General features: G+C 49.0%; 1 protein-coding gene across 10 annotated transcripts in view; it reads left to right on the top strand.

The window, feature by feature from the left end:
- Positions 1-11,745, top strand: part of METTL1 (methyltransferase 1, tRNA methylguanosine) — a 50,370-nt gene extending 38,625 nt beyond the window's left edge. For 7 of the 10 annotated variants that reach the window (XM_085852046.1, XM_085852045.1, XM_085852050.1 and 4 more), the window contains exons 5-8: positions 3,861-3,974; positions 4,060-4,119; positions 8,698-8,805; positions 8,901-11,745. In XM_085852046.1, the coding sequence (XP_085708172.1) occupies positions 3,861-3,974; positions 4,060-4,119; positions 8,698-8,805; positions 8,901-9,014 (396 nt within the window). In that variant the 3' untranslated portion in view covers positions 9,015-11,745. The remainder of the gene's footprint in view (positions 1-3,860; positions 3,975-4,059; positions 4,120-8,697; positions 8,806-8,900) is intronic. The other 3 variants (XM_085852042.1, XM_085852044.1, XM_085852048.1) reach the window with 2 other exon arrangements.
- Positions 11,746-27,544: the final 15,799 nt, after the last annotated feature.

Raw genomic sequence — 27,544 nt, 5'->3', positions numbered from 1 at the left:
CATGTTTTAAGTGATTTCCACCCCCCTCCCCACCCCCCCCCCCAAAAAAAAATTGAGAAAATTCTTTTTTCAACAAAATTGATTTTTTTTTGCATTTCTACATGTTTTCAGTTATTTCCAACAAAAAACATGCCAAAATTATAATTGCGGCTGATTTTGGAACTTCAGGTAGATATACCCACGGAAAATCAATTTGTCTCAAGGAATCTAGTTATGACGAATGAATTGAGTATGTTAAAGTTAAAAGTTAAAGGGAAAGTCGTAAACTATAACTCTGTGAGCACTGTTGACGTCAAATTGAATGAATAGGATATCAGGTTCACTTGAGTGACCTCGCAGTATTGGCGGCGGAGGTTTTGCACTCTACCGAGTGCTCCCCCTCTAGTTCTAAGTTGTATTGAGCAGAATCATGCCATGAATACAGTAAGTCAGTGGTTCCCAACCTTTTTCTGATAGAGTACCACTTGGAGGTCCCATACCGTCGCCGCGTACCACCTGGTTCCAGAAAAACTCAATTCGATAAGATATCAATTTATTCACAAGTAGAACACACAAATGAACTAACTAAAAAAATAATTAGTCAAGAAATAAATAAAGAAATATAGAAATAAAAAAAATAAATAAAGATACAACATAATAACAAGTGAAGGGAAACACAGACGAGTGCTAAGACACCTACACATTCACAGTATGGAGGCAGCGGGATAATTGCCAGCGCTGAGTGTGTGTCAGGGTTCCCAGATATATCAGGCCAAATCATTTTTTTTAAAGGTTGAGCCCGAAAGTGCTCGCGAACCACCTGGAAGGCTCTTGCGTACCACAGGTTGGGAACCACTGCAGTAAATGAACAGGATCGCCCATCCATCCATACTCATGATCTCTTATACCCCAAATAATCCCATTCCCAAGCACTCATCTTTTTTCTAGGTTGTGATTTCTCCGGCTCTCCTCCTACGTTAATTAGTTGTCGGTTGGTTGGTTTTTTTTTTTTGTGTTTTATCCTCTTCTTGCTGTGTTTCAGTTTGTGTGCAGCTTTCTCACTCCCATCAATCTCACCATTTTGATCCCTTCCATTCTGCTCTCGCTCTTCCACGAACCTCGATCATTTGCAGGAACCTTCTTCAGGACCAGGATTGACACCTAAACACACACACAAAAAAAAATCTCTCTCTCTCTGTCTCTGTCTCTCTCTGCATTCATGCTTCCGAAGCAGTTTCTTGCCAAGGGTTATACTGGGTGGTGTGCCATTGCCTTCCCAGCAGTAGTTAAGGCAGGAATTTGCAATTCGCTCATAGTGCCGGAGATAGTGTTGCGAATCTGGAAGCCATTTGCACACAGACAGACAGCAGTCCCTAAGCTTAGTTATTTCGATAAGTATGTGTTTATAGTTAGAATAAATCCCCTATGTCTAATGGGAATTTCGTGTGTGCGCTGCGAGTTATTTTATAATCAGGTTTTATACATCTACTACAACAACAACAACAACAACAACAACAACAACAACAACAACAACAACAACAACAACAACAACAACAACAACGGCACCGTCCCTCACTCAACCCGGTCGCCATTGCCCACGTGTTTTTGGTTGAAGGCGTGGGCGGAGCCTCCATCGCCTCAGATCGAGGCTCCACTCTGAGGAAGGGCATGGGACGTTTCCTCCAGCCAATGAGCGAAGGGCGAGCATCGCACGCGCGCCCTAGCCAATGGGAGGCCAGCGTGCCGAAAGCTACTACGGAGCCTCTTCGGGGGGTGGGCCTCCGAGACGCCTCAACCAATCAGGAGGCTGACCACCTCAGGGGCGGCCCCGCCCAGCCAGATGGGATGTTCGCCCCTCGTCCAATCTGGAGGCGAGTACCTCAGAGCGTTTCCCTCGACCCGTGGGGGAGGGGAAGGAAAAGAGGAGGTGGCGAGCCGGGGAGAGAAGAAGGTTCGCCCCGTCGTCGAGAAAGAGAAGAAGCCTTGTCTTGCCTGCTGGCATCTCGTCTGGTCCGTTCCGTGCTGGCTGGCGTCTGTGGCGTCATTCCTGGTCCTTGATCAGGTTCGAGTCCCGCCATCGGACAAGCTCGACCAGACCGCACGAGGCGAACAGGTGCAAGAATAGGTCCCTGCCCTCAGCTCGCCTTCCCTCTCGAGCCGAAAATAGACCATTGAGGTCCATTTCTTTTTGGGTGTGTGTGTCCGTGGTCCCAGTCTTTAAGGTGGATTGATTAAGTGTTTTTCATTGTACATTGTTTGCACTGCTTTTATTCGGTTCTAACTCTGCTCTGTGTCTCCCCTCCCCGATTATTGTTTTTAAATAACCCCCCCCCGCCCCCACCTCCCTGTGTTAAGTGTACCAGCTCGTTTTCTGTGCTTTCTTTCATTGACCCAGCACGGTGCGTATTGAGAAATAGTAAGGCCCTTGGTGCCGTAAGTTGTCATTGGGACCGGCGCGGCTCTGGTAACTTCACTTGGTTACGCCGGATCTGAGTCGGTACCTGCGACTCGGTTCGGACAGAGTCGGCCGGGGATGCGATTTCCCCGGTAACTTGACGACGTGGGTACTTAGGTATATTGAAATTTGACTATTGACCCTACCCCACGCAGTCAGAGAATTGGTGATCACGGTCCTTTAAGTGGCCTGTCGACTCTGGAGTTATCCGGGGTGACGACCTTTTAATTCCGGGTGTTCGGTGGGAGACGGCTCTACTGTTCCACCTAGTGGTCGTTTATCGCCACCGAATCCCGGCCCTCAACAATAGCTCATCTACTCTTCGCAAAGGACACCATGAGGTCTTTGTCCACGGAATAATGCCAGCAGACGGGATTCCCTTTTAACATCCATATATTAATTTAATCAACACCAGAGCCTGGTGTTGGCGCAGTGGTTAGGGCAGCAGATTGGGATCCAAAAGGTCCTGAGTTCAAGCCCCGTTGGACCACTGAATTAATACACCAGGGGGTTTACTCAGCCTGCCATCCTTCCGAGGTCGGCGAAATGAGTACCAGTATACTGGGCCGGTGTATACCCCGGTTAAAATAGGATACCATATCCCTGTGTCGTAAGAGGCGACCAGGGTTGCGTCAGGAAGGGCATCCGTCGTAAAACATGTGCCAAATCACTATGCGGATCATACGGAAGATCCGCTGTGGCGACCCCGAAAGGGAGCAGCCGAAAGAAGAAGAAGTTTATTAATTTAATTAATATTCTTCTCCTCTTCACTTTATAAGGGGTGATATGTCCGATGGTACCAAGTTCTGCCCTCCCTTGACCACGATACTCCTCCACCTCCCTCTGTCCTCAGCCAACTCTCTCCACTCTCCAACCACCCCAACTTTATGGATATCCCTCCTCACACAATCCTCCCATCTCAACCATGGTCTACCCATCCTCTCAACTGCGGTTAACATCAAATTGATTCGGATTATTGTCTCGAAACCTTTGGTCTTCACCCAACTTCAACACCAGATATGAAAGCTTGTTGGTTGTCATTTACATATTACATGTGCAAAAATGGCAAAACTTGTCACCTTTACCTTGACTGCTCTCTCCTCTCAACCTTTCCTTGGTAATCCCCTATGGAAACCTTCTCTCTTTCTGCATTCCTCCCATCCCCTACATTTCAATCCTCTCCCTTCAATGCCTTTCTTCTCCCTTCGTTTGCTCTCAGCAAACTATTATAATAAAAAATCCAGTGATGTATGCATTAAAACATGTTCCAGCCATCTTCACTTTTACTTAATTGCTGTGGGAAGGAGAAAATAGTGAAGCATTTTGTTTTCCATTCACCAAAGAATCTCCTTGGCTGAAAGTTTAGGCTGATGTCTTTTTCTGTTCTTCACCCTTCCTTTGCCACTTCCTTTTGTACCACAAATAGCTGAGCAAAATCTTTTTGCTGTTTCCCGACCCACACTTTAAGAAGACGAAGCACAAGTGGCGCATTGTTAGCCACGCTCTGTTGGACGAGTACGCCTTTGTGCTGCGTGTCGGGGTGAGGCTGACATTTTCGTAAACACTGATCGTTTGATCACCCTCTAACATTGTTGAACACTTCTTTCCTCTTCCATCCTCCTCAGCAAAGGATTTGTCACTCCTTGGGTGTCAGTTCCCTGGTTTCTGTATATGCTCCGACTGAGGTGAGTGATCTCACCGTGAAGGACGCATTCCATGCCATATTCGAGTATATTGTTGACCAGTGCTCCAGGCGAGATACTCTTTTAGTCTTGGGGGATTTCAATGCATCAATTGGAACTAATGGCATGGTTATGAGACATGTGTTAGTCCCCATGGGTCTGGAAATGTGAACCAGAATAGCACTAAGTTCCTTGACTTTGCAAGGAGTCATGTACTTGGGTGGCTGGTTCATGGTTTCAGCGCCAACAGGCTCATCGCTGGACTTGGTATTCCAACGCTGGTGGTGTGGCAAAGGAAATTGACCATGTCCTCGTTGATCGTCGCTGGAGGATGATCCAGAACTGCAGGGTCCACGGAGTGCTCAGTTCCTCAAAACTGACCACTGGCTTGTTGTAGCAATTCTGAAGTTGCAGCTTTAAACCAGGATTAATCCCAGCCGAGACTGGATGTTGGCAAGCTCAAGGATGAGAGGGGAGCTGAGGAGTTTGCGAACAGGCTGAGTGGAGATTTGGGGGGTCTGGGTGCTTTGGGGGATCCTGAAGAATTGTGGAGTGCCTTTGAGACCACCGTCCTTGATGTTATTGGTGGATGTCTTGGTACTCACCAGAGGGCGTATAAGAATTTTGTCTCTCAAGGGACACTGGATACCATTGACTGTAGTTTCAGGGCCAGGCTAAATGGCAGAGCTGAGCTGTTCAGGGAGCTGAGGCGTAAAACTGTACGTGCACTGAAGGTGGACAAGGAGGCTGTGTTTGAGGAATCTGTGAGGGGGTAGAGCATCACCTGTGGTCAAGTGATTCTTGTCCTGCTTACAGGGGAATTCGTGCATTGCGTTCCTCCAAGCCCATCCTCGGTGTACTGTAGTTAGAGCAGAGGGTGGTGGGCTCTTAACAGAGGAGTCCGAAGTAAAGGCCCACTGGACCGGTTACATTGAGCAGCTGCACAAGGCTGATCCACCAGCTGTCGAGTTGGATGTCAGTGGTGTTACTATCCCTATTGTTGACCCTCCAATCAACTGTGGTTCACCTTCGCTTGTGGAAACACAGGCTGCAGTGAACCGGTTGAAATTGGGTAAAGCTCCAGGGATCTGTGGCATCCATGCTGAACTTGTCAAGGCTGGTGGAAATGCTGTACTCATGTTATTGCATGCAGTTCTTAGCTCTGCCTGGAACACAGACATCATCCCAACTGACTGGAAGAGGGGCCTTGTTGTCCCCCTCTGGAAAGGGAAAGGTGATCGCCAAGACTGCAACAAGTACCGAGGGGTGATGCTGCTCTCAGTTCCAGGAAAGGTCTTTGCTCGGATAATTCTTGATAGGGTTTGCCACCATCTGCTTGAGCACCAGCGTCCAGAGCAGTCAGGCTTTCCACCAAAGAGATCAATTATTGACTGCATCCTTGCCCTTCGGGTCCTCACCGAACGCAGATGAGAGTTTCGGGAGGGGCTGCTTGCAACTTATGTTGATCTCTGCAAAGCGTTTTATCCAATGAATCGGGATGTCCTCTGGAGGATTCTTGGTCTTCGTGGGGTGCCACCAAAACTGATCAATCTGATGTCTGAATTACACTCTGGAACTGAGAGTGCTGTGAGATGTGGTGGTACCATCTCTGACTTATTTTCAGTTGTTAATGGAGTTCGTCAGGGGTGTGTATTGGCCCCCACACTTTTCAGCACTTGTACGGACTGAATTCTGGGGAGGATGTCAGATAGATCAAGTTGTGGTGCATCGTTTGGGAATGTCAAGATCTCTGATCTTGATTTCACAGATGATGCAGTCATCTTTGTGAAGACTTTAGATATCCTTTTGGGGGCCCTTGAGGTGCTGAATGAGGAATCTGAGCCACTGGGATTATGGGTTTCCTGGGTCAAAACTAAGATCCAAGCTTTCAATGGCATCTTGGATGCTGCTCTCCTGTCTGTACCTGTTTGTGGTGAGGATGTTGAAGTCACAGAGAGATTCACTTACCTCAGAAATGATATTCATGTCTCTGCTGGCTGTGAGCCAGAGGTCACCAGATGTCTGGGTGGGGCCTGGAGGGTCATGGATTCACTGGATCATTCACGGGAGGACAAAAGTCTGAGTCTTCAGGTCCTTCGTGCTTGCAATCTTGCTCTTTAGATATGAGACTTGGACTCTGACCAGGGATCTGAGACTTAATTCCTTTGGTACCAGGTCTCTTCAGAGACCCCTCAGCGATCAGTGGTCTGTCTTTTTGTCCAACGAGCGGTTGCTGAGAGAGACTCAAATGAGATTTGTTACCTGCATAGTCCATGAGCGTCAGCTGTGGCTGTAAAGACATGTGGCTCGTTTTTCTGACCTTGATCCTGCTCACCAGATTCTCTTAGCGAGGGAGTCTCGTGAGTGGAGGAGGCCAATGGGCCGACCACGCGTCTCTTGATTATTGGACATGGATTATCAGCATCTCAAGGAATGGGGATGGGCCAGGCATCTGCCTGGGGGATGTCTTGACAGAGGCCCCTAGGGTACCAGCGGAAAGTGAACGCAGCGACCCGCTGCTCCGGCGCATGCTCCCATACCTGACCTGACCTCCTCAGCATTTTTGCCACAGCACATCACATTCATATAGATCTTGTGTGAATCGGGAAGACTTCAGCAAATTCTTGATTTCGGATGTGTAGGCTGGCAGGAGCAGATTCGGGATTTTAAAGAGGGTGAGGGTGTGCTGTGTTTGTTGAGGAAGCATTGGTGTTGCCCTGCTCAAGCTTCTGCAGTATGAATTACAGCTTAAAACAAATAAACTGGAAAATATTTTGTACTCGTACAGTTTGTTGACCCGATAGTGTATCCATTGACGTGCGGCCCACAACAAGTCACCAGTGTTGGTTAGTTTATTCATAAGATGAGGGCGTGTTGAAAAGTAGTACCTCGTATTCTTTTTCTCCAAAACTGGGAAAGATATTCGAATGAAACAAAGCACCGTCTGCACAAGAGTTCTTCCTGCCACTAGGTGTGAAGTGTTGTCATTCTCATGCAGTGTCTCAGTGCTACGTAGACACAATATATATATATATATATATATATATATATATATATATATATATATATATATATATATATATATATGCACCATTATGATCGAGCCTGGTGTTGGCGCAGTGGTTAGGGCAGCGGCTTGGGATCCAAAAGGTCCTGAGTTCAAGCCCCGTTGGGCCACTGAATGAATACACCAGGGGGTTGACTCAGCCTGTCATCCTTCTGAGGTCGGCGAAATGAGTTCCAGTATACTGGGCCGGTGTATACCCCGGTTAAAATAGGTGTACCATATCCCTGTGTCGTAAGAGGCAACCAGGGTTGCGTCAGGAAGGGCATCCGGTGTAAAACATGTGCCAAATCACTATGCGGATCATACGGATGATCCGCTGTGGCGACCCCTAACGGGAGCAGCTGAAAGAAGAAGATATGCACCATTATGATCCTGAGTAAAACGGTCAATGGACCGCCACAAAGGATCACCGACCAGCCGGGAAGGTCATGCTTATGGCTTTTTGGGACGTGAAGGGGATAGTCCATTTGGAATCCATGCCAAAGGGTACCACCATTAACTCTGAGTGCCACATTGAAATTCTAAAGATACTGAAGACACGGATTCGGGAGGTTCATCCTGACATGCAGATTGTTCTCCTTCAGCAAGACAATGCATGGATTCACACGAGTGCACGAACGACTGAAGCAAGTGGATGCCTCGGTTTCTTTGCCTTACAACACCGACTACACAGCCCCGACTTCGCTCAGTCAGATTTTCATCTCTTCCCCAAACTTAATGAACACCTTCGTGAAAAACATTTTTCTTCCCACGATGATGTCAAGGCCACTGTGAAGCATTGGTTAAATCAGCAGACTACACAGTTCTATCATGACGACATCACAAAACTACTTGAACATTGGCATAAATGTGTGGACTGCAGTGGTCATTATATTGAGAAATAAATATGCACCCTGGTAGAACAAAGAATGATGTTCGTATCTGTCTTTGTATCATTCATGTATATATTTACCTGTTTTTGGAGAAAATAAGAATAGGAGGCATTCCTTTTCAACACCCTCTCATATATTGTAACTTGACTTGTCCATCGTAGACTGTGGTGGGGTGGGAGAGGAATGGGGTTTGAAGTGTTTCATCCTAACCTTTGAACCTACCACTGAATGTTTTGAAAAAGTGATTATAGGCAGATGAAAATGTATTGTTTTTACTTATCAATTGTATTTTTGATTCCAAGTCATTTGACAATTGGAATGTAGCCTGACATTTTCACCAACTGGCTGTTTATTCATCATCTCCCGTACTATCTTTGGACTGATGGTGTTCCAATGCGTGCACTTTCATCGCCATTAATCAACATTTCCATCTTCTGTAATCTACCAATTGCATCTATCTCTCTGAAATACTTGTTGCATGATCTAAACTGTCATTTTCAGAATGACCACCACTTAACATAAATCTGTTGTGTAATGTGATGCCCATGAATGATGAATGATTTAACAGAATCTACTTTGGTACATGGTTGTATAGCTTGGTTGTTTTCCCCAAACCTCTCTTCCTTCCTACCCTGTCGGCAGGGTTTGGTATACACCATCACAGATGTGAAAGAGGTCCAAGATTGGATGGTGTCTCACTTCACACAACACCCTCTTTTCAAGCAAGTCCAACCGTCCGACATGTTGTTGGTTAGTATGCAAGAGTTACGAGAGACCTAACTGGCCGTTTGCAAACAAAATGTGTTTGCCTCGCTAAATCGCTGGATCTCACGTTTGTGCCGCAGAAGGAAGACCTAATTGTGCCAAGGCTCGGAGAGTGCACCGAGGAAGGGAAAAAAGTCTCCAGGACTGGTGGACAAAAGTTTCCTGCCATCTTTTGTCGAATAGAAGATTGCTGACAGCTTATCGTTCACGGATCTCTTCCTGCCCGACCTTGTACGTTTTGTATCGAACGCTCATCATGTTTCCACATGCGCCCTGGCTCCGTTTGCTAATGCTGTGGAAATCTGTTTTGCTTTGCCCTGAAACTCTATTTTGATTAAATATTATTGGTATTTTTTTTGAGGCAGTCCTCTTATTTTATTTTTAGAATGGTTCTTTTTTCTGATCTTTTGACGAACATTTTAGTCATTTTAATTAAATTTGTTACACATGGGAAGGGTGGAGGAAGTTTTGAAAACTAGCCACCTGATTGCTTGTACTTTGAGGATTAACTACAAACAAGAAAGGTTGGAATTTGTACTTTTTTTTTTCAATTTCTTACAATTCTGATGTAAAATACTCCTACAAAGCAGCGGTGCTGTTCCCATCGTTTGCTGCCTTTTTTTGGCTGCTGGTTGCATCATTGGTTTGGGGCGTGGCTCGACCACCCCTATAACCAGTATACGGGTGCTCATTTTGCCGACCTTGGAAGGATGACAGGCTGAGTCAACCCCCTGGTATCAATTCAGTGGAAAACGGAGCTCAAACTCAGGAGCCTAGGATCCCAAGCCACCACCCTAACCGCTAAGCCAACACCAAGCTTCATCGGTGCTGTTGAAGTAGTTTCTTGGTAAGGGTTATGCTGGGTCGTTTACCATTGCCTTCCCCGCGGAAGTTAGGGCAGGAAATTGGACTTTGTTCAGGGTCCCAGCAACAGCTCGCCTACACTTCAAAGGACACCATGGGGTATTTAACGTCCACCAACAAATGCCAGCAGACAGGATGCCTCATTTAACGTTCATCCAAGGGACAGAACACATTGATGAATCGCCTTAACTGTGAAGCACTGAGATCAGTTGAAAGCTGGATCGGGATTCAAACTCAGACGAGACAGCTTTGAGGAGCGTGTGCGTACCGCTCGAGTCCAGGCCATCCTGAAAGTCTGTTTTAGTTAACCTGGAACGCAGTGCCGGGGAGTTTATGGGATGGTGTGTCGTCCGTCCGTCTGTCTTGCAACTTCTTTGAAACTGCACACACAATTCTAATGAAACTTGACAACTTTTCTCACCTGTGATGTAATAAAGTTCATTCACAATAAGTGGGATTTGAACTCAGGATCCGAGAATCCCAAACCGACCACCCTAACCATTCAGCCAACACCAAACGTAATGTGTAAAAAGTTTGATTTAATGCAATTTAATTCCAGGCTTTGAGGCAACAAAAGGTGAAAATTTTGAAAGGGGGTGTAGACTGTACATAAGCAATGTGTATGTATTTGCTCTCTTCTCAGAAACCCCACACAATTTTGATGAAACTTGACCACAGTGTTCATCACCTGTGATGTTCCAAAGTTTGTTCACATCATTAGAAAAAGTGGGGTTTAAGGGAGATATTGGGAGGGGTTACCCCCCAAAATAGGTATTTTCTCTCTTCTCAGAAACAACAACAGAATTTTGACATAATTGACACAACCTTTATCACCCATGTACCAAAGTTTGTTCACTGCATTAAAAAAAAAAATCCGAATGTATTTACTTTCTTCTCCGTTAAATATTTTGTGGGTCATCCATGCCGAGCAGTGGTTCCCTGATTTTCTTAACCAGCCGCGACCAGGTGAGCACCCAGGGGTACTGCCCATATTTTTAGGTTATTTCTCCAAAATACGCTCAGAGTTGGTCCCGGTGTCCAGCCGTACGCATTGTTGCAGTTCTGGAAACCGCATGCCTCCAAGGCAATGGCATCCATCATACAGGGATCCCCAGACATTTAATTAATATGTGTGCAGTTAGACCTTTCTATCATGTCTAGTGGGTCAAATGGGATGAAGTGCGTTGTGTGGATCTCATAGTTAGGTCTGATTATATCTCTATCTTCATTCCAACTTTTTCTCTTATTTCTGAAAAAAATCCAAGCAGGCACCGCACCCAGACAGTTGCCTGTGAAAACCGCAGCAACACCCTCCACCTATGAATGTCCTCACGCAGACCAAAAGAAGCATCAACCACACGATGGAACAATCCTCTGCTGCAAGAGTACTGTATCTCGGGTAATCGTAGAACCATACATAAAATCCCAACGCTGTACAAGATGTGTGCGGTGCACTCTTTTCAACCCAAATCTGCATCTAATAATTATATCCAATCCTTTCCTTCAATCCGTGACACAGATCGGGGCCGGCACCATGCAGGGGCAGCCGTCTGCGAGGATCACCACTGTGATAAATAACCACGTGCACGATAACAGACACGGGTGCAGCGCTGTGATAAATGATGACATGCACGATAACAGACGCGCATAGTGCAGCTCTTCATTTGGGTCTGCGCGCTGGTTAACAGCATCTTACCATCGATCATCCCCCCAAAACGTACTGAGTGGCATGGTCGATTAACCACACAATGTATTCCAAGACTGTTGGCTTCATCTCCTCTCCTTTCTTCTCATTAACTCCTCTTTACCGGGGGTGTGTGTGCGTGTGTGTGTGTGTGTGTGTGTGTGTGTGTGTGTGCATGTGTGTGTGTTGGCACCAGTCCCAGCTTTAAGTTAAGATTGTAGAAGATATATCGGTATAGGTCTGCTTTATTAAATTGATTGTTTCGTTGTCATACCACACATTTTTCTATCCCTGCTTTACATACAACAATAAACTACATTCACTGTGCCACATATTTTTCTTTGCCTGCCTGTAATAAATCCTTTTGTAGAAATGTTCCCAGCTCGTTTTTGTCTTTTCTTTCATTGATCCAGCATGGTCCATATCCTAACCTAGCCGGGACTTTATTCCCAACGATCCGTTCTTTTAGCCAGTACGTCCTTGGCAGTGTTGCTCGGCGGCATCTGATCCGGTAAGGTGACCCAGTTCGGACAAGGCGTACCGAGGGCGTGTCCCCTGGTAATTAGGTCACGTGATTATTTTTAGGGAGCCGGTTAAACCTTAGATGGAGGAACCTAAGTCAAGTGGTTGAGTTATTGGCGTTCACGGTCGATTGGTGATCCGAGTGTTAAGGCACTCTTCTTGTTACTTTTCAGATTGAGATGAAAGTTGAGTCAGCCGTGAAAGCGAGCTCTGGAAGGAAGTGTGTCACTTCAGACAGAAACGAAGAGAAGATGTGATTCAGTGAAAACTAAACACAGAAAATGTACATGTCGAGGTGAACAAACTAAAAGATTATACAATCTTCAAAAGTCTACATTTAAAAAACTTAAGTCGGCGAGAATCGTCAGACGAGACAACTGCTTTACGGTTGCAAATGGACAAAGTTGACCAAATTTGGTTGGAGCATGTGAAGCTGGGAAACCAAACAACCCACATGGAACAATAAATGCAGAAATGTGTACATCAATGAAAAAGGCTACAAGCTAACAGAAAGGAGGCTTGGGATTAAAACCTCGATTTGAAATAATGAAGAACCAACGGCAAGTTCAGAAGAGAGAATATTGACCGGACTACACGGTGAGCCTAATCGAGGAAAGGTATGCTGCGTTATATAATATAACCGATGGTTCCAGGGGAAATAACCACAATGGAAAGTGTCTCCAAATGATAACCAGGAAACAATCATTAGTCTTGCTAAAAATCTGAACAGAAATGAGATACAAGTGCAGGGTCATTGGTGCAGGACATGATACGGTGGCTAATGATGTGTGCCACCACAAACCATGTATGAATGCCTTTTCAAGCGACTTCAATCCCTTCAACTATAACACAAGATGTTCGTTCTTACGAAAAAGCATTTAAACTTCTTGTGGATCAACAAGAAATAAATCAGTGTTTCACGAACAGCAGAGTTTTCTCGTTCAGTCTTTATGCGATCAATACAAAAGGATTCTTTCAGATCTAGGAGTACGGAATACAGACGACGACCGTCCAGTAACACTGAAATGGAAACTTGTTCAGCATTTTGACACTCGTATTGCAGTGTATGATCAAAGCTGTGGCTCCAGATTCATCTGCACATCCAGCGTTTCTACTGGTAATGCTGTGGATAAACATTGGAAACTAGAAAAGGAGGAAAATGTAAACCAGAAACAAGAAACCCTTCTGCAGGCAGCAAAGATTCTGCGAGATGATAAAAAGTTGCACAAAAAGAGGTGCAGACCTCAGTGTCTACAGGGATATCAACTGAAGCAGCTTCTAAGATGGTTCCAGGTACATTCTATCATTTCATTGCCAGTCTGTCAGCAGACAGAGTACACTTTCCGACAAATCAACAAGAGAACTGCAGTCTCAGTTAGTCGACAGACAGAACAAAAGATCTTGATGATAGCGCAACAATTATTGCGGCACATGTGTGGTGTTATTACTCCTCTCGCGATTGCAACAACTTGTCACTTGTACGAGACACGCAGCAAAGACTTCATTGATCTTTACAACAGATTTGGCCAGGGTATCAGCTCTGATACCTTGCAGAGGCAACTGACCTGAAACCTCCCAAGGGGCTGCAATCCCACAACAGATTCAAGAGGATGGAGTGAAAGTGAATATTCCCAGTGACTTTTCAAATTATGACAGATTCAACTTGGAAATTTGACACATCAAGGGCAAAGATAATGGAATTGAAGATACTCTGTCAATATCTGAACAACGAAAGGATATTCCTGTAGTCTGTTGGGAAGTATAACTGAGAGAAAGTTATTTTTATTTTGTATTTCTGAATGCTACTCCTTGCTGTAAACGTTTTTTTTTTTCTAGTTGTGTGTATTTTGTGGAAAAGGTAGGCAGGTTCTCACTCTGTTCAAGCTTTCTTCCTTGAAGGGGGAGAGTGTTATGGCATTCCATTTAATTGTGTTTTGGTGAAGGTGGTCGGTGTGGTCATATGGCGGCTTCGCTGCCGGGGTAGCTATAATTTCTTGAAGCGCGACTATGTCGCTGATGCAGTGTCCCTCTACCAGTACACATACTGGAATTGGTACTCATTTCGCCGACCTAGGAAGGATGACAGGCTGAGTCAACCCCCTGGTGTATTAATTCAGCGGCCGACGGGGCTTGAACTCACGACCTTAGGATCCCAAGCCACCACTAACCACTGAGCCAACACCAGGCTATTTGGTGAAGGTTATATTAGCTGTTAAATTTCCTCCACAACAACTGTTACTACGATCCTCAACCACGCAAAGGCAGAGTTTCAGAACAGAAGGTGAAGAGATTAAAAAAAAAAACAGGAGAGAAGGCATGCACACATTGTCTTGAGCTGCCACGCTCAATTTTTTAAACTGACGTACCCAGTGAAGGAGGAATTGGGGTCTTCAGTCTGCCAACCTCCACTTCCGCTCGACTTCTCCACTTCCACTTCCGGTTCTGGGTTTGCAGCAACAGCAGGTTCTCTCAGCGGTCTCTTCCGACTTTCTCAAAGTTAAGTTTCCGGTCATTATTTGTCCCGTTTTAACTGTTTATTTTCTCACCTACATGTTTCTGTGTGTTCCCAGTTCAGTTTTGTTTCAACTAATCGTGCTATTTTGTAAGTTTTCGTTGACCTTGTCTTACCGGGTTCCTTGAGGCCTTCCCGTCTCGGTGTATGATCGTTTTTATTTGTATTCTCTCCCCATTACCTTCAATTCCTATTTTCCCCACTTTCCCAACACCCCCATCCCTCCAAACTAAACACTGTTTCTTGTCTTAAATTCAAAAGAAAAAAAAACCTACCTTTCTCCCTGCATTCCCACGAATCCCGATCCTTCTTCTTCTTTTCCGCCTCCTTCTCCTCCTCCTTTTTCTCCTTCTCCTCCTCCCCCTTCTTCTTCTCCTCCCCCTTCTTCTCCTCCTCCTCCTCCTCCTTCTTCTCACCATTAGTTTCACGATTTCTTGTATCCTCTCCATCGATCCATCAGCTTCACTCCGCGTTTACCGTTCCAAATTCACCATGCACCTCCACGATTTCACTTCAACCTTCCCTTTTCCAAATGTTACGCATTCCTTATTTAATATAAATAAATTCACTTTTGGTTCTTCACCTCCCATCGCAATGTGCTTCTCCCAGAACCACATGGTCTGTTTCCACCCTCTGTGCTTACCGATCCAAATTCACCATTCACCTCACAAGTTTTTTCTTCAACCTTTTCATTACCTCATCTGATGAAAACTCTCTCTCTCTCTCTAAAAAAAAAAAAACACAAAAAAATAATGATGATCTCTTGTCATCTTCCTCTTTCACACGTGCGGTTCTCATTACTGTATCATAATGTACCACTCTTCTTCTATTTCAACAGATTGCTCTCAATTCGACCCCGGTGTGTGCTTCGGTTAGAGTAGGTAAACCGCATCCCTGCGTGTCGTAAGAGGCGTCTGAAAGGGTTGGCGTCAGGAAGGGCATCCGGCCATAAAAACATCGCCTCAAAAGGAAACTATGATGAGTGCAACATATGGGCAGGGTACAGCCCGAAGTACCCCGTGGGGTCCTCAACCCCTCTCGTTAAAACTCAAGGTAGGGAACCCGATCGAAGCAAGGGAGGAAATTTTTCCATTTATGATGACCAATCGTCTGATGCCCCACGTGGAGATCGGTTTCTGAGGTTTGGGACATGGAATGTAGGGACAATGACAGGGAGATCAGGAGAAGTGTTTGAAACGTTGCTCAGAAGAAGAGTGGACATATTGTTGTGGAGCCGGGCGTCGGTTGCGAGCACGACCGCTAGGTGGAGCAGCAGAGTCGACTCTGCCGAACACCCAGAGTTTTCCGAAAGGTATGGGTCCCTTACAGGACAGTGAATCCTCAAGAAATCAACCACGTGGGACAGGGTTATTTGCCAAACTTCAAAATACCTAGAGGCCCACGTGGAAAGCTACCGAAGATTCACACCCTCGACGGCACTCGTACAGGACGAGCCGTATGCGTGCTCGACTTGTGCGTAACCCGAGCGGATGGTTACCGAAGTCCTGTCGGTCCGAATGCCCACCACTACGGCAACAACGGCCTTCTTTAAATCCCCAACATGCACCGTGCAAAGCCAATGGAGGAAAGGACGAGGACGAGCTGAAACATTCAACAAGGGATATATTTACAATAGGGAAAGGGGAAACACAGAGCAGAATTAAACCGACTATAAATAAATGCAATGTACAAAGAGCAAGCACTTAACTATTTCTACTTACAGACGGGCCCACAGACACACACACACACACACACACACACACGCACAAACACAGATACCCAGAAGGACATGGACCTTCCCGCCTCGTGCGGTTTGGCTGAGACAAGCGAACCAGGCCAGCGTCGAGATGCAGTCAGAAGAACCAGGTGGTAGCGAGATGCGAGCAGACGAACCAGGCGCCAGCGAGATGCGAGCAGACGAAGCAGGCATCAGCGAGACACGATCAGAAGGGGCACGAATTCTTCCTCCACGCGCTCGAGCATATCCGCCGCAATTATTTTCTCCCCTTTCCTTCGTCGTTCTCCGGCGCGATCCGCTCATGCGTGGCCCTCTCTTATTGGGCGGACCGTGTGTTACGGCTCTGCCTTCTTGCAAAGGACCGCTCCTCAAACAAGCAGAGCCACATGGTCCTGCGTGGGCTCCGCCCACGTACGTGCTGACACGCACGCGTGCAACGGTGCCGGAAGCGAGGTGAAGGCGTGTTGTAGTTATAAGGGGTGTAAAAATGTAAAAGAAAACGCTAACTATCAAAATAACTCTGCAGCGCATGAACATTTAATTACCCATTAAACAAGGGAAAGGGAGCAATCTATTCACATTTACTTATCGAAATAACTGAGCTCTGGGGACCTGAATGTCTGTGTGCACAAGGCTTCCAAATTCGTAACACTACCCCCTCCCCTTTTTACAGACTCGTCCCGAGTCGTCAAATTTTTGGGTGACCAGCATGTGTAAGTTCTCCCCTAGTACATTTTACCTTCGGATCCCTGAATGCGACATTTTTATATACATGTCCCAAAAATAAATGACCTAATGCGCTGCGTATCTAACGAACTAACAGACTCACACGGACAACTTAAATACATTGCCGGCGCTACGACAGACACACAGGTGGGTTAAACTTACTTACAATTTTTACCATAACTAATATTTACACTAACCATGGCCCAGGACCTGTCATATGTGGGAAAGAAGGCACAATAACGTCAGTCATTTTTGTGTGGGTGAGTGCACAGCAACTGAAGGTCAGGTCGTCCTCAGGGCCTGCTCAAAAGGTCGCCCTTGAGTATTCCTCGCAGTGAACCTTCTTTTTTTCTTTCCATACCCCAGCTGCTGGAGGCAACTCACCCTAACACGGCAGGCCATGCGCCATCCCACAGGCCATTTGAAGTGGCCATTAATCAAGATGAGATGGCCAGGCTGCTCAATGCAGTCTCTGGCCCAGGGAATGGATGGATGATGGATGCAAGAACGCAAAAATGTACGGGCTGCACCAATGCAGTCCCCGTATGCGGCTGCCTGCAGGGCAGTCTTGGCAAAACACACTGAAGGAGATCCTGGCGCACATGGTGATGGTGACACAGGGGCAATGCAAACAGGGTAGCAGGCATGGGGTTATGGCAAAGGCAGGCAACGAGGCATGGCAAGGCAAGTGCGGACCAGCAAATACAGCACAACAGGCCGGTATGTGAACCTGGCCGGCCTCTGGTCTCGTTCCGTGTGGGTCTGGAGGGAGTGCGATGGTGCCGGCCGCTCTGAAAATGGGCTCGGCTCTAACCTACTGTCTCCCCCCAACCTATCGCCTTTGCCTGACTTTGTCCATACCCACTCCCTTAATTTGCAACAACAAAACAAATTCAGACCCCTTTTATTTTTTTCCTTATAATTCCGTCTCCCTAACCCCCTTTCTGTCTTTGTCCGGCTCACCTATCCTGTCAACCTAGCCTACTTCCAACCCCTAAAATCCTTTCTGGAGGGGAATAAGGAAGAGGCCAGCGTCCTGTCTCGAGGCCCAATAAAGCCTCAGAGTAGCCTCCCGCATAATTCAGCAATCTTTCCCAAGGTGGGTCCAGTGGCCTACGGAGAGCGAAGGGATGGATGGTGCGGAGGGGTACATTTCCTAATCTACCCTAACCATTAACTCTTTAACTACCCCGGGGCTTTCAACAAGCGCCTCTCGCTTAAACTATTGGTTCTATCAACCCAGATTCCCGTCGCCTGTGTTGGTGTCCTCACAATTTCGGGCCTTGCCCCCCAATTTTCCTTCCGTGCCCTCACACGGTCTCAGGGCTGGGACGCGTGGCTCCCTTGGCAGGCACTACCCTCTGCCGATTCTACGATGGCACCCCCGGGCACTACACTGCTTCCGAGCCTACCAGCTCCCTAAACACCGGGGAGTGCCCTCCCTGGCGACTCCCCTGAAACGCTCACGTGGCAGGCTGGCTTCCCGGGCCCCTTTCCGAGGGTCACCCGTGCCCACAACACTGCCCACGCGGCTAACGGCGCCCCGGGCCCCCGCATCATGCGGGCGCACCCGTGCCCACTACGCTATCCCGGCCCCTCATGGGCCCTTGGCCTACTACGGCCGACTAGCCTGGTGCCCGGGGTACCCACTCAGCGATACTCACCTTTCGCAGCCACGCTCCCAGCCCATCAACAGGGCTCCTGCACCCCTCCAAAACAGGTTCGAGCCTACACTCCCACCAACAGCAAAACGACCTCCATTTTTCAATTTAACTAACCCCCTAACTCACTCTACACTGACCCCGGGGTCCCTTGGGCGGGAATCACTCCTCCCCCCAATCACTCATCGCACCATGCATTCCACATTCGCTCCACTCACACAGACCCGCTGGCCTCACTCACTCAACACGTTTCCTTTCAACTCACCAACTCTTCAACACGCACACCGCTGACCTCAGCCATCCTGCTCATGAAATCCCCTAACTCGTGCTCCCACGTCGTCCTTTATACTATAGCACGTTCCATTTAACACTACGTAGCTAAACTACGTCCCCTCTACACACTCAAAGTCTGTCACTGTCTCCAAAAATCCTCTGTTATTATTTCCCATCCTAAATCTCATCTAACATCCCTCTACCTAATCCATTCCACGGACCCCATGAGGACTTACCCCTGCACCATTAAGCCGGTCGAGCAAACACGAACCCTTCCCCCCAACTAGTTTACATCCTGTGCTCAGGCAAGGGGGACTTCCACCCCTTGCCCGGGGAATCCTGTTCACCCGAAAGCGAGGCTTGCTTTTTTTTTTTTCCCCGCAGCACCAGCGCGACAACTCGCAACCTGCGCACTAGCGCGGCAATTCGCAGCCGCGCACCTCTGGCGTGACGTCATGGCAGCTGTTCGCGTCCCTCGTCCCTCTTGGACGGTACCATCCGGCAGGGATTCACCCTCCTGCCGGATTCCAACCACACACGCAGCCATGACATCACCCTGCGCATAAAAAAAACACAAGCCTCATATCACGTCTCGAGGGGTTCCCCATGCGAACACATGTGCTCTGGCCGTTGGAGCTTAACACACACGCCCACGTGGAGAACCCATCCGGTCCAAATCCGAAATCCTGCCTAAACTTTGTCCGTCCGCGGGATCGGCAACATTCACCGCTGGCGTTTCCGGACCGGGCTTCACTCCCGCAAGCGAGCACGTGGCGGCCTCGTGCGTTGCAAAGCACGGACCTCGCGCTCGCTGCTGAGTGAACCTGGCGTGGTCCCCAAAACAGCTACGGCCGCTATTCGGCCTTTGTCTCTCTGTCGCCGTCGTCTCCGTTCCACGCACACACTCCTGCGTGTCACGACACTCACACTCCACTCCATCAAACTCACATTCACACCGGGAGACGCGGCTGTGTGCTCCCGCATGCCCACTATCATCTCCTTTACATACCACTCTCTCATACACACAGTCTCTCTCACACTCGGCCGCTCACTCACGGATGCCATTTCCCTTGCACACGTGGTTCCATTCACACACTGCCGTTCACCCGCACCCGTGGTTCCTTCCACACACAGTGCCTCTCCACACACGGTGTGCTGGGAGGCACGCACTTCGGCACACTTGCCACCACACCACTCACACACGGGGTCGCTTCCACACCCGGGGATGCACTCACACCTTGCACCACACACACCGGGACAACCACACTGGGGATTCGTGTCCCCACAAGGGGTTTCGGGGCCTCTATACCCCCCAAGCTCAGCGTGCACCCATTCGCAGCACTCCTCCCCTCAACTCCGCTTGGCACGACCGAACCCACCTGGTCGTAAACCGCTTCAAGGGGGCATACTCCCTCCCCTCGTTCCTGGAGGAGGCCATCCAGCTGCCCGCACCAGGTCTCTAACCAGTCCGTCAGCTCCCCCTCATCGTCCTCCACTAACTCTGTGTATGTGTGCTCGTCACTAACCCCGTCTTCATCGTGTAATCTCTCCTTTACCGTTTCTACCTCCCGTGTCTCTGTTATTTCCGTCTCTTCCCTTATCTCCCTTGTCTCCACTATTTTTATTTCCTTTGTCGTCACCTTGTGCCTCGTCTCACACGTTCCGGTCTCCGTTACCCCGATTAGTTTTTTCACCTTGCGTCACCATCACAGTTTCCGTCACCTACACGCGTCTCGCCCAACACGTCTCCCGAATTATTTTCTCCTCACCCGCCTTCACCGCGGGCCTGACAACCGTTGCACTCCCTCCTAGCTCGTTCGCTCCCACACGTGGCGTCGCCATTACGCACTCCGCTGCACGCTATTGCCTTCATGCCTGCCTGCAGGCTTCGGCCTGTTTGCTGCATCTCACCCCGCATTTCCTCCATCTTGGCATTCATTTTGTTTTCCATTCTGCTTATCGCTTGTAAAATCATGTTTACCTAGCCCATGTTAAGTGGATCTGCGGCAATCGCTTCGCCCTCAGGCGCGGGTCCGCCGGGGACTGGGGAAGGACTTTGATGGAGGCGGGGTGGGTGGGGGGGTGTCATACACCGCGGCCTCTGCGCCCATTTCGGGCTCTGGGTTCAGTTGGGGGGGAAACTGTTCCTGCACAATAAACATTTCCTGCTCGGGGTCTCCATCCTGGGCCATGGATTCTAACAATTCTACATCCATTTCTAATACCCCTGGCTCCCGCTCGCCTTGAGACTCCATCTTATTTCTCGTAACGGGTTAATTTGGCCTGCTCGTAATTTGGAGGGAATCGGGGGTCGCTCCTCTCACCCCTGAACTGATTCCCCGTGAATTTAGCTTGGAGGGGGAGGGTTTGTTTCCTGTTCTATGACACCAGTGTTGCGAGGAGGGGGATGGGTTCGTGTCCCACGACCTGACACCAGTGTTGCGAATTCGCGCCCGCCGGCGTGCGGACGGCCACGTCACTCGAATCGCGACCGCGTCGCCCACCGGACGGACAATTCAGTCGTGACCCTCTCGGAACAACACCGGGAGCTAGTCACGGGTGGGGGTTTAACCCCATCACGACCGTGCCAATTGCCCACCCGCGCAGGATAGGGTTGCTCGCCAAATTCGATCTACCTCAGTACCTGCGCGGATGGTCGACCGGGCGGTCGTACCATGCCACATGCCGACTCCGGACACGAACCGCTTAAGCGGTCCGTTCCGTGCAACAGTGATAACCGAGCGGTGTTATCGTCGGCCTCGACGGTTCCGATTAATTACCGGGCGTTTAAGCCCGCTACGAACCCTTTACGTGAAGCAGGATGGAGAGTCAATGAAGAAAAGACGAAGCGAAACGGCAAAACAGTTCACACAAAGCACATATATTTCCCGGCACACGGAAAGTACACATATACAGCCAATCAGTCAAAATGCACATATAGCAACAAAAACAATAAAAGCAACAACGACGCAGAATTACTACTGACTACGCGCACACACGGCAACACTTATACAGTTCTACTTTACAGACGGCGCCAACACACATTTACTCAAAAGCAAAGGAAAGAAGCCACCCTCATAGACAAGGGGGAAGACGGGCCTGAAGGCCAATATGAGCGCGTGACCTGAAGGAGCGGCCAGGCCCGCGAGACCAGGGGGGTCCTACCCGCGTCCTTGTGACACGTTGGCGGGCGAGCCGCAGATGTGGCCACGTGGCTGTGCCCCGACTCCGTGCTCCTTGGCGGGTTTCGTTGGCAAGACGTTTGGAGTGGGGTGGGAACGGGGCCCCCTTTTTGCACTATCTCAGCGCGGGGGAAAGGGGGAATTGTTGATGCCCTGGGGGAGGGAGAATGGCTGGCTGGCTTGGGTCCGGCGACGAGCGATCCCACACCGCGACCTCGTTGCCGACCGCCGTCCTTCTCGCCTCGGACCCGAGCTCCTTTGCCTCTTCCCGCAACTCTTCTCAGCCGACTCCAGAACCCAACTCTTCCTGCCTCACCGATGACTTCACCACCCCACTCGACTGTTTGCCACACTGAAGACTTCGCCACCCGACTCGACTCGACTCTGCTCTGCTCTGCTCTACTCCACTCCACTCTCCAACCAAAAACTTGACTCACTCTTTCTGCCACACCGATGGCTCCCGTTAGGGGTCGCCACAGCGGATCATCCGTATGATCCGCATAGTGATTTGGCACATGTTTTACGCCGGATGCCCTTCCTGACGCAACCCTGGTCGCCTCTTACGACACAGGGATATGGTACACCTATTTTAACCAGGGTATACACCGGCCCAGTACACTGCTACTCATTTCGCCGACCTCGGAAGGATGACAGGCTGAGTCAACCCCCTGGTGTTTTCGATATATATATACATATATTAATTCAGTGTCCCAACGGGGCTTGAACTCAGGACCTTTTGGGTCCCAAGCCACTGCCCTAACCACTGCGCCAACACCAGGCTTGCATAGATTACATATTACTATATATATATATATATATATATATATATATATATATATATATATATATATATATATATATATATATATATATTTATATATATATATATATATATATATATATATATATATATATATATATATGTATATTGTTACGGCTGTGGAAATTCGCATTGCACCATAAAGGGCCCTCAGGTGAGATATCTCCAGAGATACATGTGTAGTTAGCCCAAACCCATTGTATAGAGGGAATTTATGTGATCCATCCGGGCTGCGACGTTTTGAGTTAGGCGTTTTTCTTTCTCTATCTTTTATTTCAAACAAACAGCATCTCAACAACTACGCCATCCCCACCACAGCACCAACCACACAACGACGCCACACCACCAGCTTCGCCTTTACCTTCACAACCTCACCCCACATCATCGCTTCTACGGCCATTCCCACACCACCTGTGAACACTGAACGTCGGGCTGTCTCGGGCCCGTTCGGCGATTGGTGCCGAACGCACCGAGCCGCGAGCGCGAATGGCAGCCTTTCCGAGGGGAAAATTCGGATCAGAAACGCTTCACGCCCACTTCTCCTCTGTCCAATTGGCGAGCGTGGGGTGGCTTGGCCCCGCCTCCAAGCGTGTGTATGTGAAGTCCGTATATGCAAATTTTAGGATCAGGAGAGGTTCACGGCCATTTTTGCCCGACCAATGGCTGACCGGGGGGGGGGCGGCGTGACCCCGCCTCCAATCACGTTTTGATCCCAAAATTTGCATATTGGCTGCTCCTGCCGCCTATAAAAAGGAGAGCGCAAGGCAAATTGGAGCGAGTTGGGTTTTGAAGTTGCTTGGAGAGTGTCGTCGAGAGGTTGCTCTTGGGGGGACAAGGAGCGTGCGTTGGTGGAGTGGAGTCGAGTGCGCGCGGTGGAACTGCAAGCAAGGGAGCTCGGGTCCGAGGCAGGAAGGACGGCGGTGGACGAGGAGGTTGCGGTGTGGGGCATCGCTCGTCTCATCGTGGGACCCAAGCCAGCCAGCCACTCCCCTCCCCCAGGGCATCAACAATTCCCCCCTTTCCCCCGCGCTGAGATAGTGAAAAAGGGGGCCCCGTTCCCACCCCAAACGTGGTGCCAACGAAACCCGCCAAGGGCACGGAGTCGGGGCACAGCGGCGCGGCCACATTTGCGGCTTGCCCGCCAACGCGTCACGAGGACGCGGGTAAGACCTCCCCGGTCTCGCGGACCTGGCCGCTCCTCCAGGTCACGCACACATTTGGCCTACGGGCCTGTCTGCCTCCTTGTCTGTGAGGGTGGCTTCTTTCCTTTGCTTTTGTGTAAATGTGTGTTGGCGCCGTCTGTGAAGTAGAACTGTATAAGTGTTGCTGTGTGTGCGCGTCGTCGGTTTTAACTCTTACATTTGCTTTATGTGCATTTTGATTCTGTATGGCTGTATAGACGTGCTTTCTGTGTGCCGGGAAATAAAATGCTTGCTTGTTGAACTGTGCCCGTTTCACTTTGTCTTTTCTCTATTGACTCTCCATCCTGCTTCACGTAAGGGGTTTGTAGTGGGTGCAACATCCCGGTAATTAATCGGAACCGTCGATAACACCGCTCGGTTATCACTGTAGCATGGAACGGACCGCTTAAGCGGTTCGTGTCTGGAGTCGGCCTGTGGCGTGGTACGATCACCCAGTTGACTATTCATGCAGGTACTTAGGTAGATCGAATTTGGTGAGCAACCCTATCCTGCACGGGTGGGCAATTGGCACGATCGTGGTGAGGTTAAACCCCCACCCGTGACTAGCTCCCGGCGTTGTTCCAAGAGGGTCACGACAGAATTGTCCGTGCTGCGATTCGAGTTACGGAGCCGTTCGCACGCCGGCGGCGCGAATTCGCAACAATATAACTATAAATAAATATATATATATATATATATATATATATATATATATATATATTTATATTGTTATGGCTGTGGAAATTTTCAGACCACCAGATAGGTCCTTAGATCAGTTATGCCGATAAGTCTGTGTTCAGGTAGATTTCCCCACCGTTGTCTAATGGATTTTATTCGTGTCACCCGGGCTGTGATCTTTGAGGTAGCCGTTTTTCTTTTACTGTCGTTATTTTGGACCAACCACAACGCCAACCACCAACCACCTTTTCCACCACACCAACCACATTCTCCACCACACCAACCACCAACCAACTTCTCCACAACGCCAACCACCCTCTCCACACCGCCTTCACAACAACGACATCTCCTCACCATCTCATAATCCACATCTCCCCTGATAAATCAACACAAACAACGTCGCCTCACCTTCATCTCCGAAACGACGCCATCTTGGCACCAGCCACGGCGAGTCCGCATCGAACGGCATCGCTGCAGGCAGATGCGGGGGTTTCCTCACCACGAAAGTCGGTGATTTCGCGCACGTCCGCTCACCGCGCAGGGTCGCTGTCTTCGCCCACGTCCGCTCTGTGCAAGTTTCGCCTCGGAATTCGGATCAAGAGAGCGAGGGGCGGAGCCAGTGGGGGTCAGAGGTGAGAGTGCGGACATCAGATCTCATCTCTCGGGCCCTATAAAAGGGCGAGCGGAGTGCCAGTCTGAAGTCAGTCTGTGGAGTGTCTGTCGGTGTTCGGAGCACCTGGAGCCTGGAGCCTGCAGTCAGTGGAGAAGCTGAGGAGAGCGGAGGAGACGCGAGCACGGCCAAGCCTGCTGTGCCGCGCGGAGCTGCATGTTCATGTGCGGGACGTGGAGAGAGCCGGAGAGAGCTCGCCAACCAGCACCGAACGGTCTGAAGTGATCGGGCTTCGGAACAGTCCGAGCATCACTGAGGGATGGACAGGTTCTTAAAGAGAGCATCAACTCAGAAAGAGCAAAGACCCGTTCGTTCCTCTCAGGCGTTGCCGGCTGGGGCCCGAATCACCAGGCCACGGCCGAGACGCAGTTACGCTAGCTGCCGTGGGGACGGGACGTCGCGGATCGCCCCAGCAAGGTGAAGGCAACCTGCACGGCCTCTTGGAGCTCCTTCGGTCCTCAAAGCTCCATGTCATAAAGACCCCGAGAGGTCCAGTCTACCCCCTTGTCTTTAAGGGGGGTTTTCCTTGCTTTTCTTTGTATGAAAGTTGTGGCACTGAGTCCGATAAGTAGAACTGTGTATAAGTGACTAAACAATAAATAAACGGTAGTAGTTCCTTTGCATTGTTTTTGTTGGCTGTATAATTGCATATGTGCATGCTTGAATACGTGCTTTTCTTGCATGAATACCTGACTGCATAAGTGTGTAATAAATGTGCTTGTTTAAATGTTAACCTGCTCGTTGTCATTTTTCCACAATTGAACTGCCATCTTGCACTCTGGATATGGTTGGTTTTTAAATAACCGATAATAGAATCTGGTCCAACGGGACTGCACGATAATACCCCGCTCGGTTATCCCAAAAGGAAGCGAGCTGCTTAAGCGGCTCGTTTCCAAGCGGTCCCGTTGAGGTACAATCTCTCGGTAATCTACCCGCGCGTGTAATTAGGTAAATGGAAGATTTGGCGATCGGACCCTGTGGCGTGCGGGTAGAGTGCGGACAAGGTTGTGGTGTGGTTAAGAACACACCCGTGGCTGGTTTTCGGCATTGATCCGGAAAGCCGCGACTGAATTGTTCGTCTGGTGGGCGTACAGCCGCGATTCGGTTAAACGCTGTCGTTCGCACGCCGGCGGGCGGAAATTCGTAACACTGGTGTCAGAGAGTGGGAAACAAACTCCCATCTCCAAACAAAATTAACGGGAATCGGATCAAGGGTGTGTAGAGCGACCCTCCGTTCCCCCAAATTTTGAGTGGTTAAATTGTTCCGAGAAGCAAAATGGCATTTCCAGGTGAGCAGGGGCAGGAGGGATTAGGTATGAATTTAGAGATAATAGAATCCATGGCCCAGGATGAGATCCCCGTGCAGGACATAAATATGCAGAATGAACTTTCCCCACAACTGAACCTCGAGACCGAAATGGGCGCAGTGGCGGCGGCCGCGGCTTTCGACACCCCCCCTACCCTCCTCCGTCAAAATCCCTCCCCACTCCCTGGCGGATCGGCGCCCGATAATGGCGAACTGACTGCCACGTGGTTATTTGACGCGAGAGACATGTTTGAGGCGTTGATGGGAAGAATGGATACAAATATACAAAACAAAATAGATGGAAACGCAAAGGAAATGCAAAACAAAATGGATGTAATGAATAACAAAATGGATACAAATGCGTGCAAAATAGATGGCATGAATAAAAAAATGGATGGGAATATGCAAACACTGCGGGGTGAAATGCAGCGCGTGGGGCGATGCCTGCAGGCGGGCATAATGGCGGTTGCGCACAGCGAAACGCAAACACGGACGGTGGAGCACAACAAAATGGCGTCGCCACGTGCTGGAACAAACGAGTTGTGAGGGAGTGCAACGGCTGTCCGGCCCGTGATGGAAGGTCAAAATAATTCGCGAGACGTGTAGGACGAGACACGTGGAGGTGACTACGACGGGAAAATGAATGGTGACAGAGACACGGATAACAAGGGAAGAGACGGAGGTAAGGAATGAGGTAACGGAGTTGGCAGAGACACGAAGGGAGATGCAGGAATTAATAGAAATAACAGAGACGCAGGAGATGGAAAAAGTAGAGGAGAGACTACACGATAAAGACGGGGTGAAAGACGAGCAAACACACGGAGTTAGTGAGGGACAATGAAGGGGAGCTCAGGGAATGTGTGGTGACCCGGTGCAAGCAGCCGGATAGCCTCCTTATGGAACAACG

Source organism: Eptatretus burgeri, chromosome 13, assembly GCF_056783735.1.
Source record: "Eptatretus burgeri isolate ZD-2024b chromosome 13, Ebu_testis_v1, whole genome shotgun sequence".
Lineage (NCBI taxonomy): Eukaryota > Metazoa > Chordata > Myxini > Myxiniformes > Myxinidae > Eptatretus > Eptatretus burgeri.
This window is presented reverse-complemented; position numbering and strand designations above follow the sequence as displayed.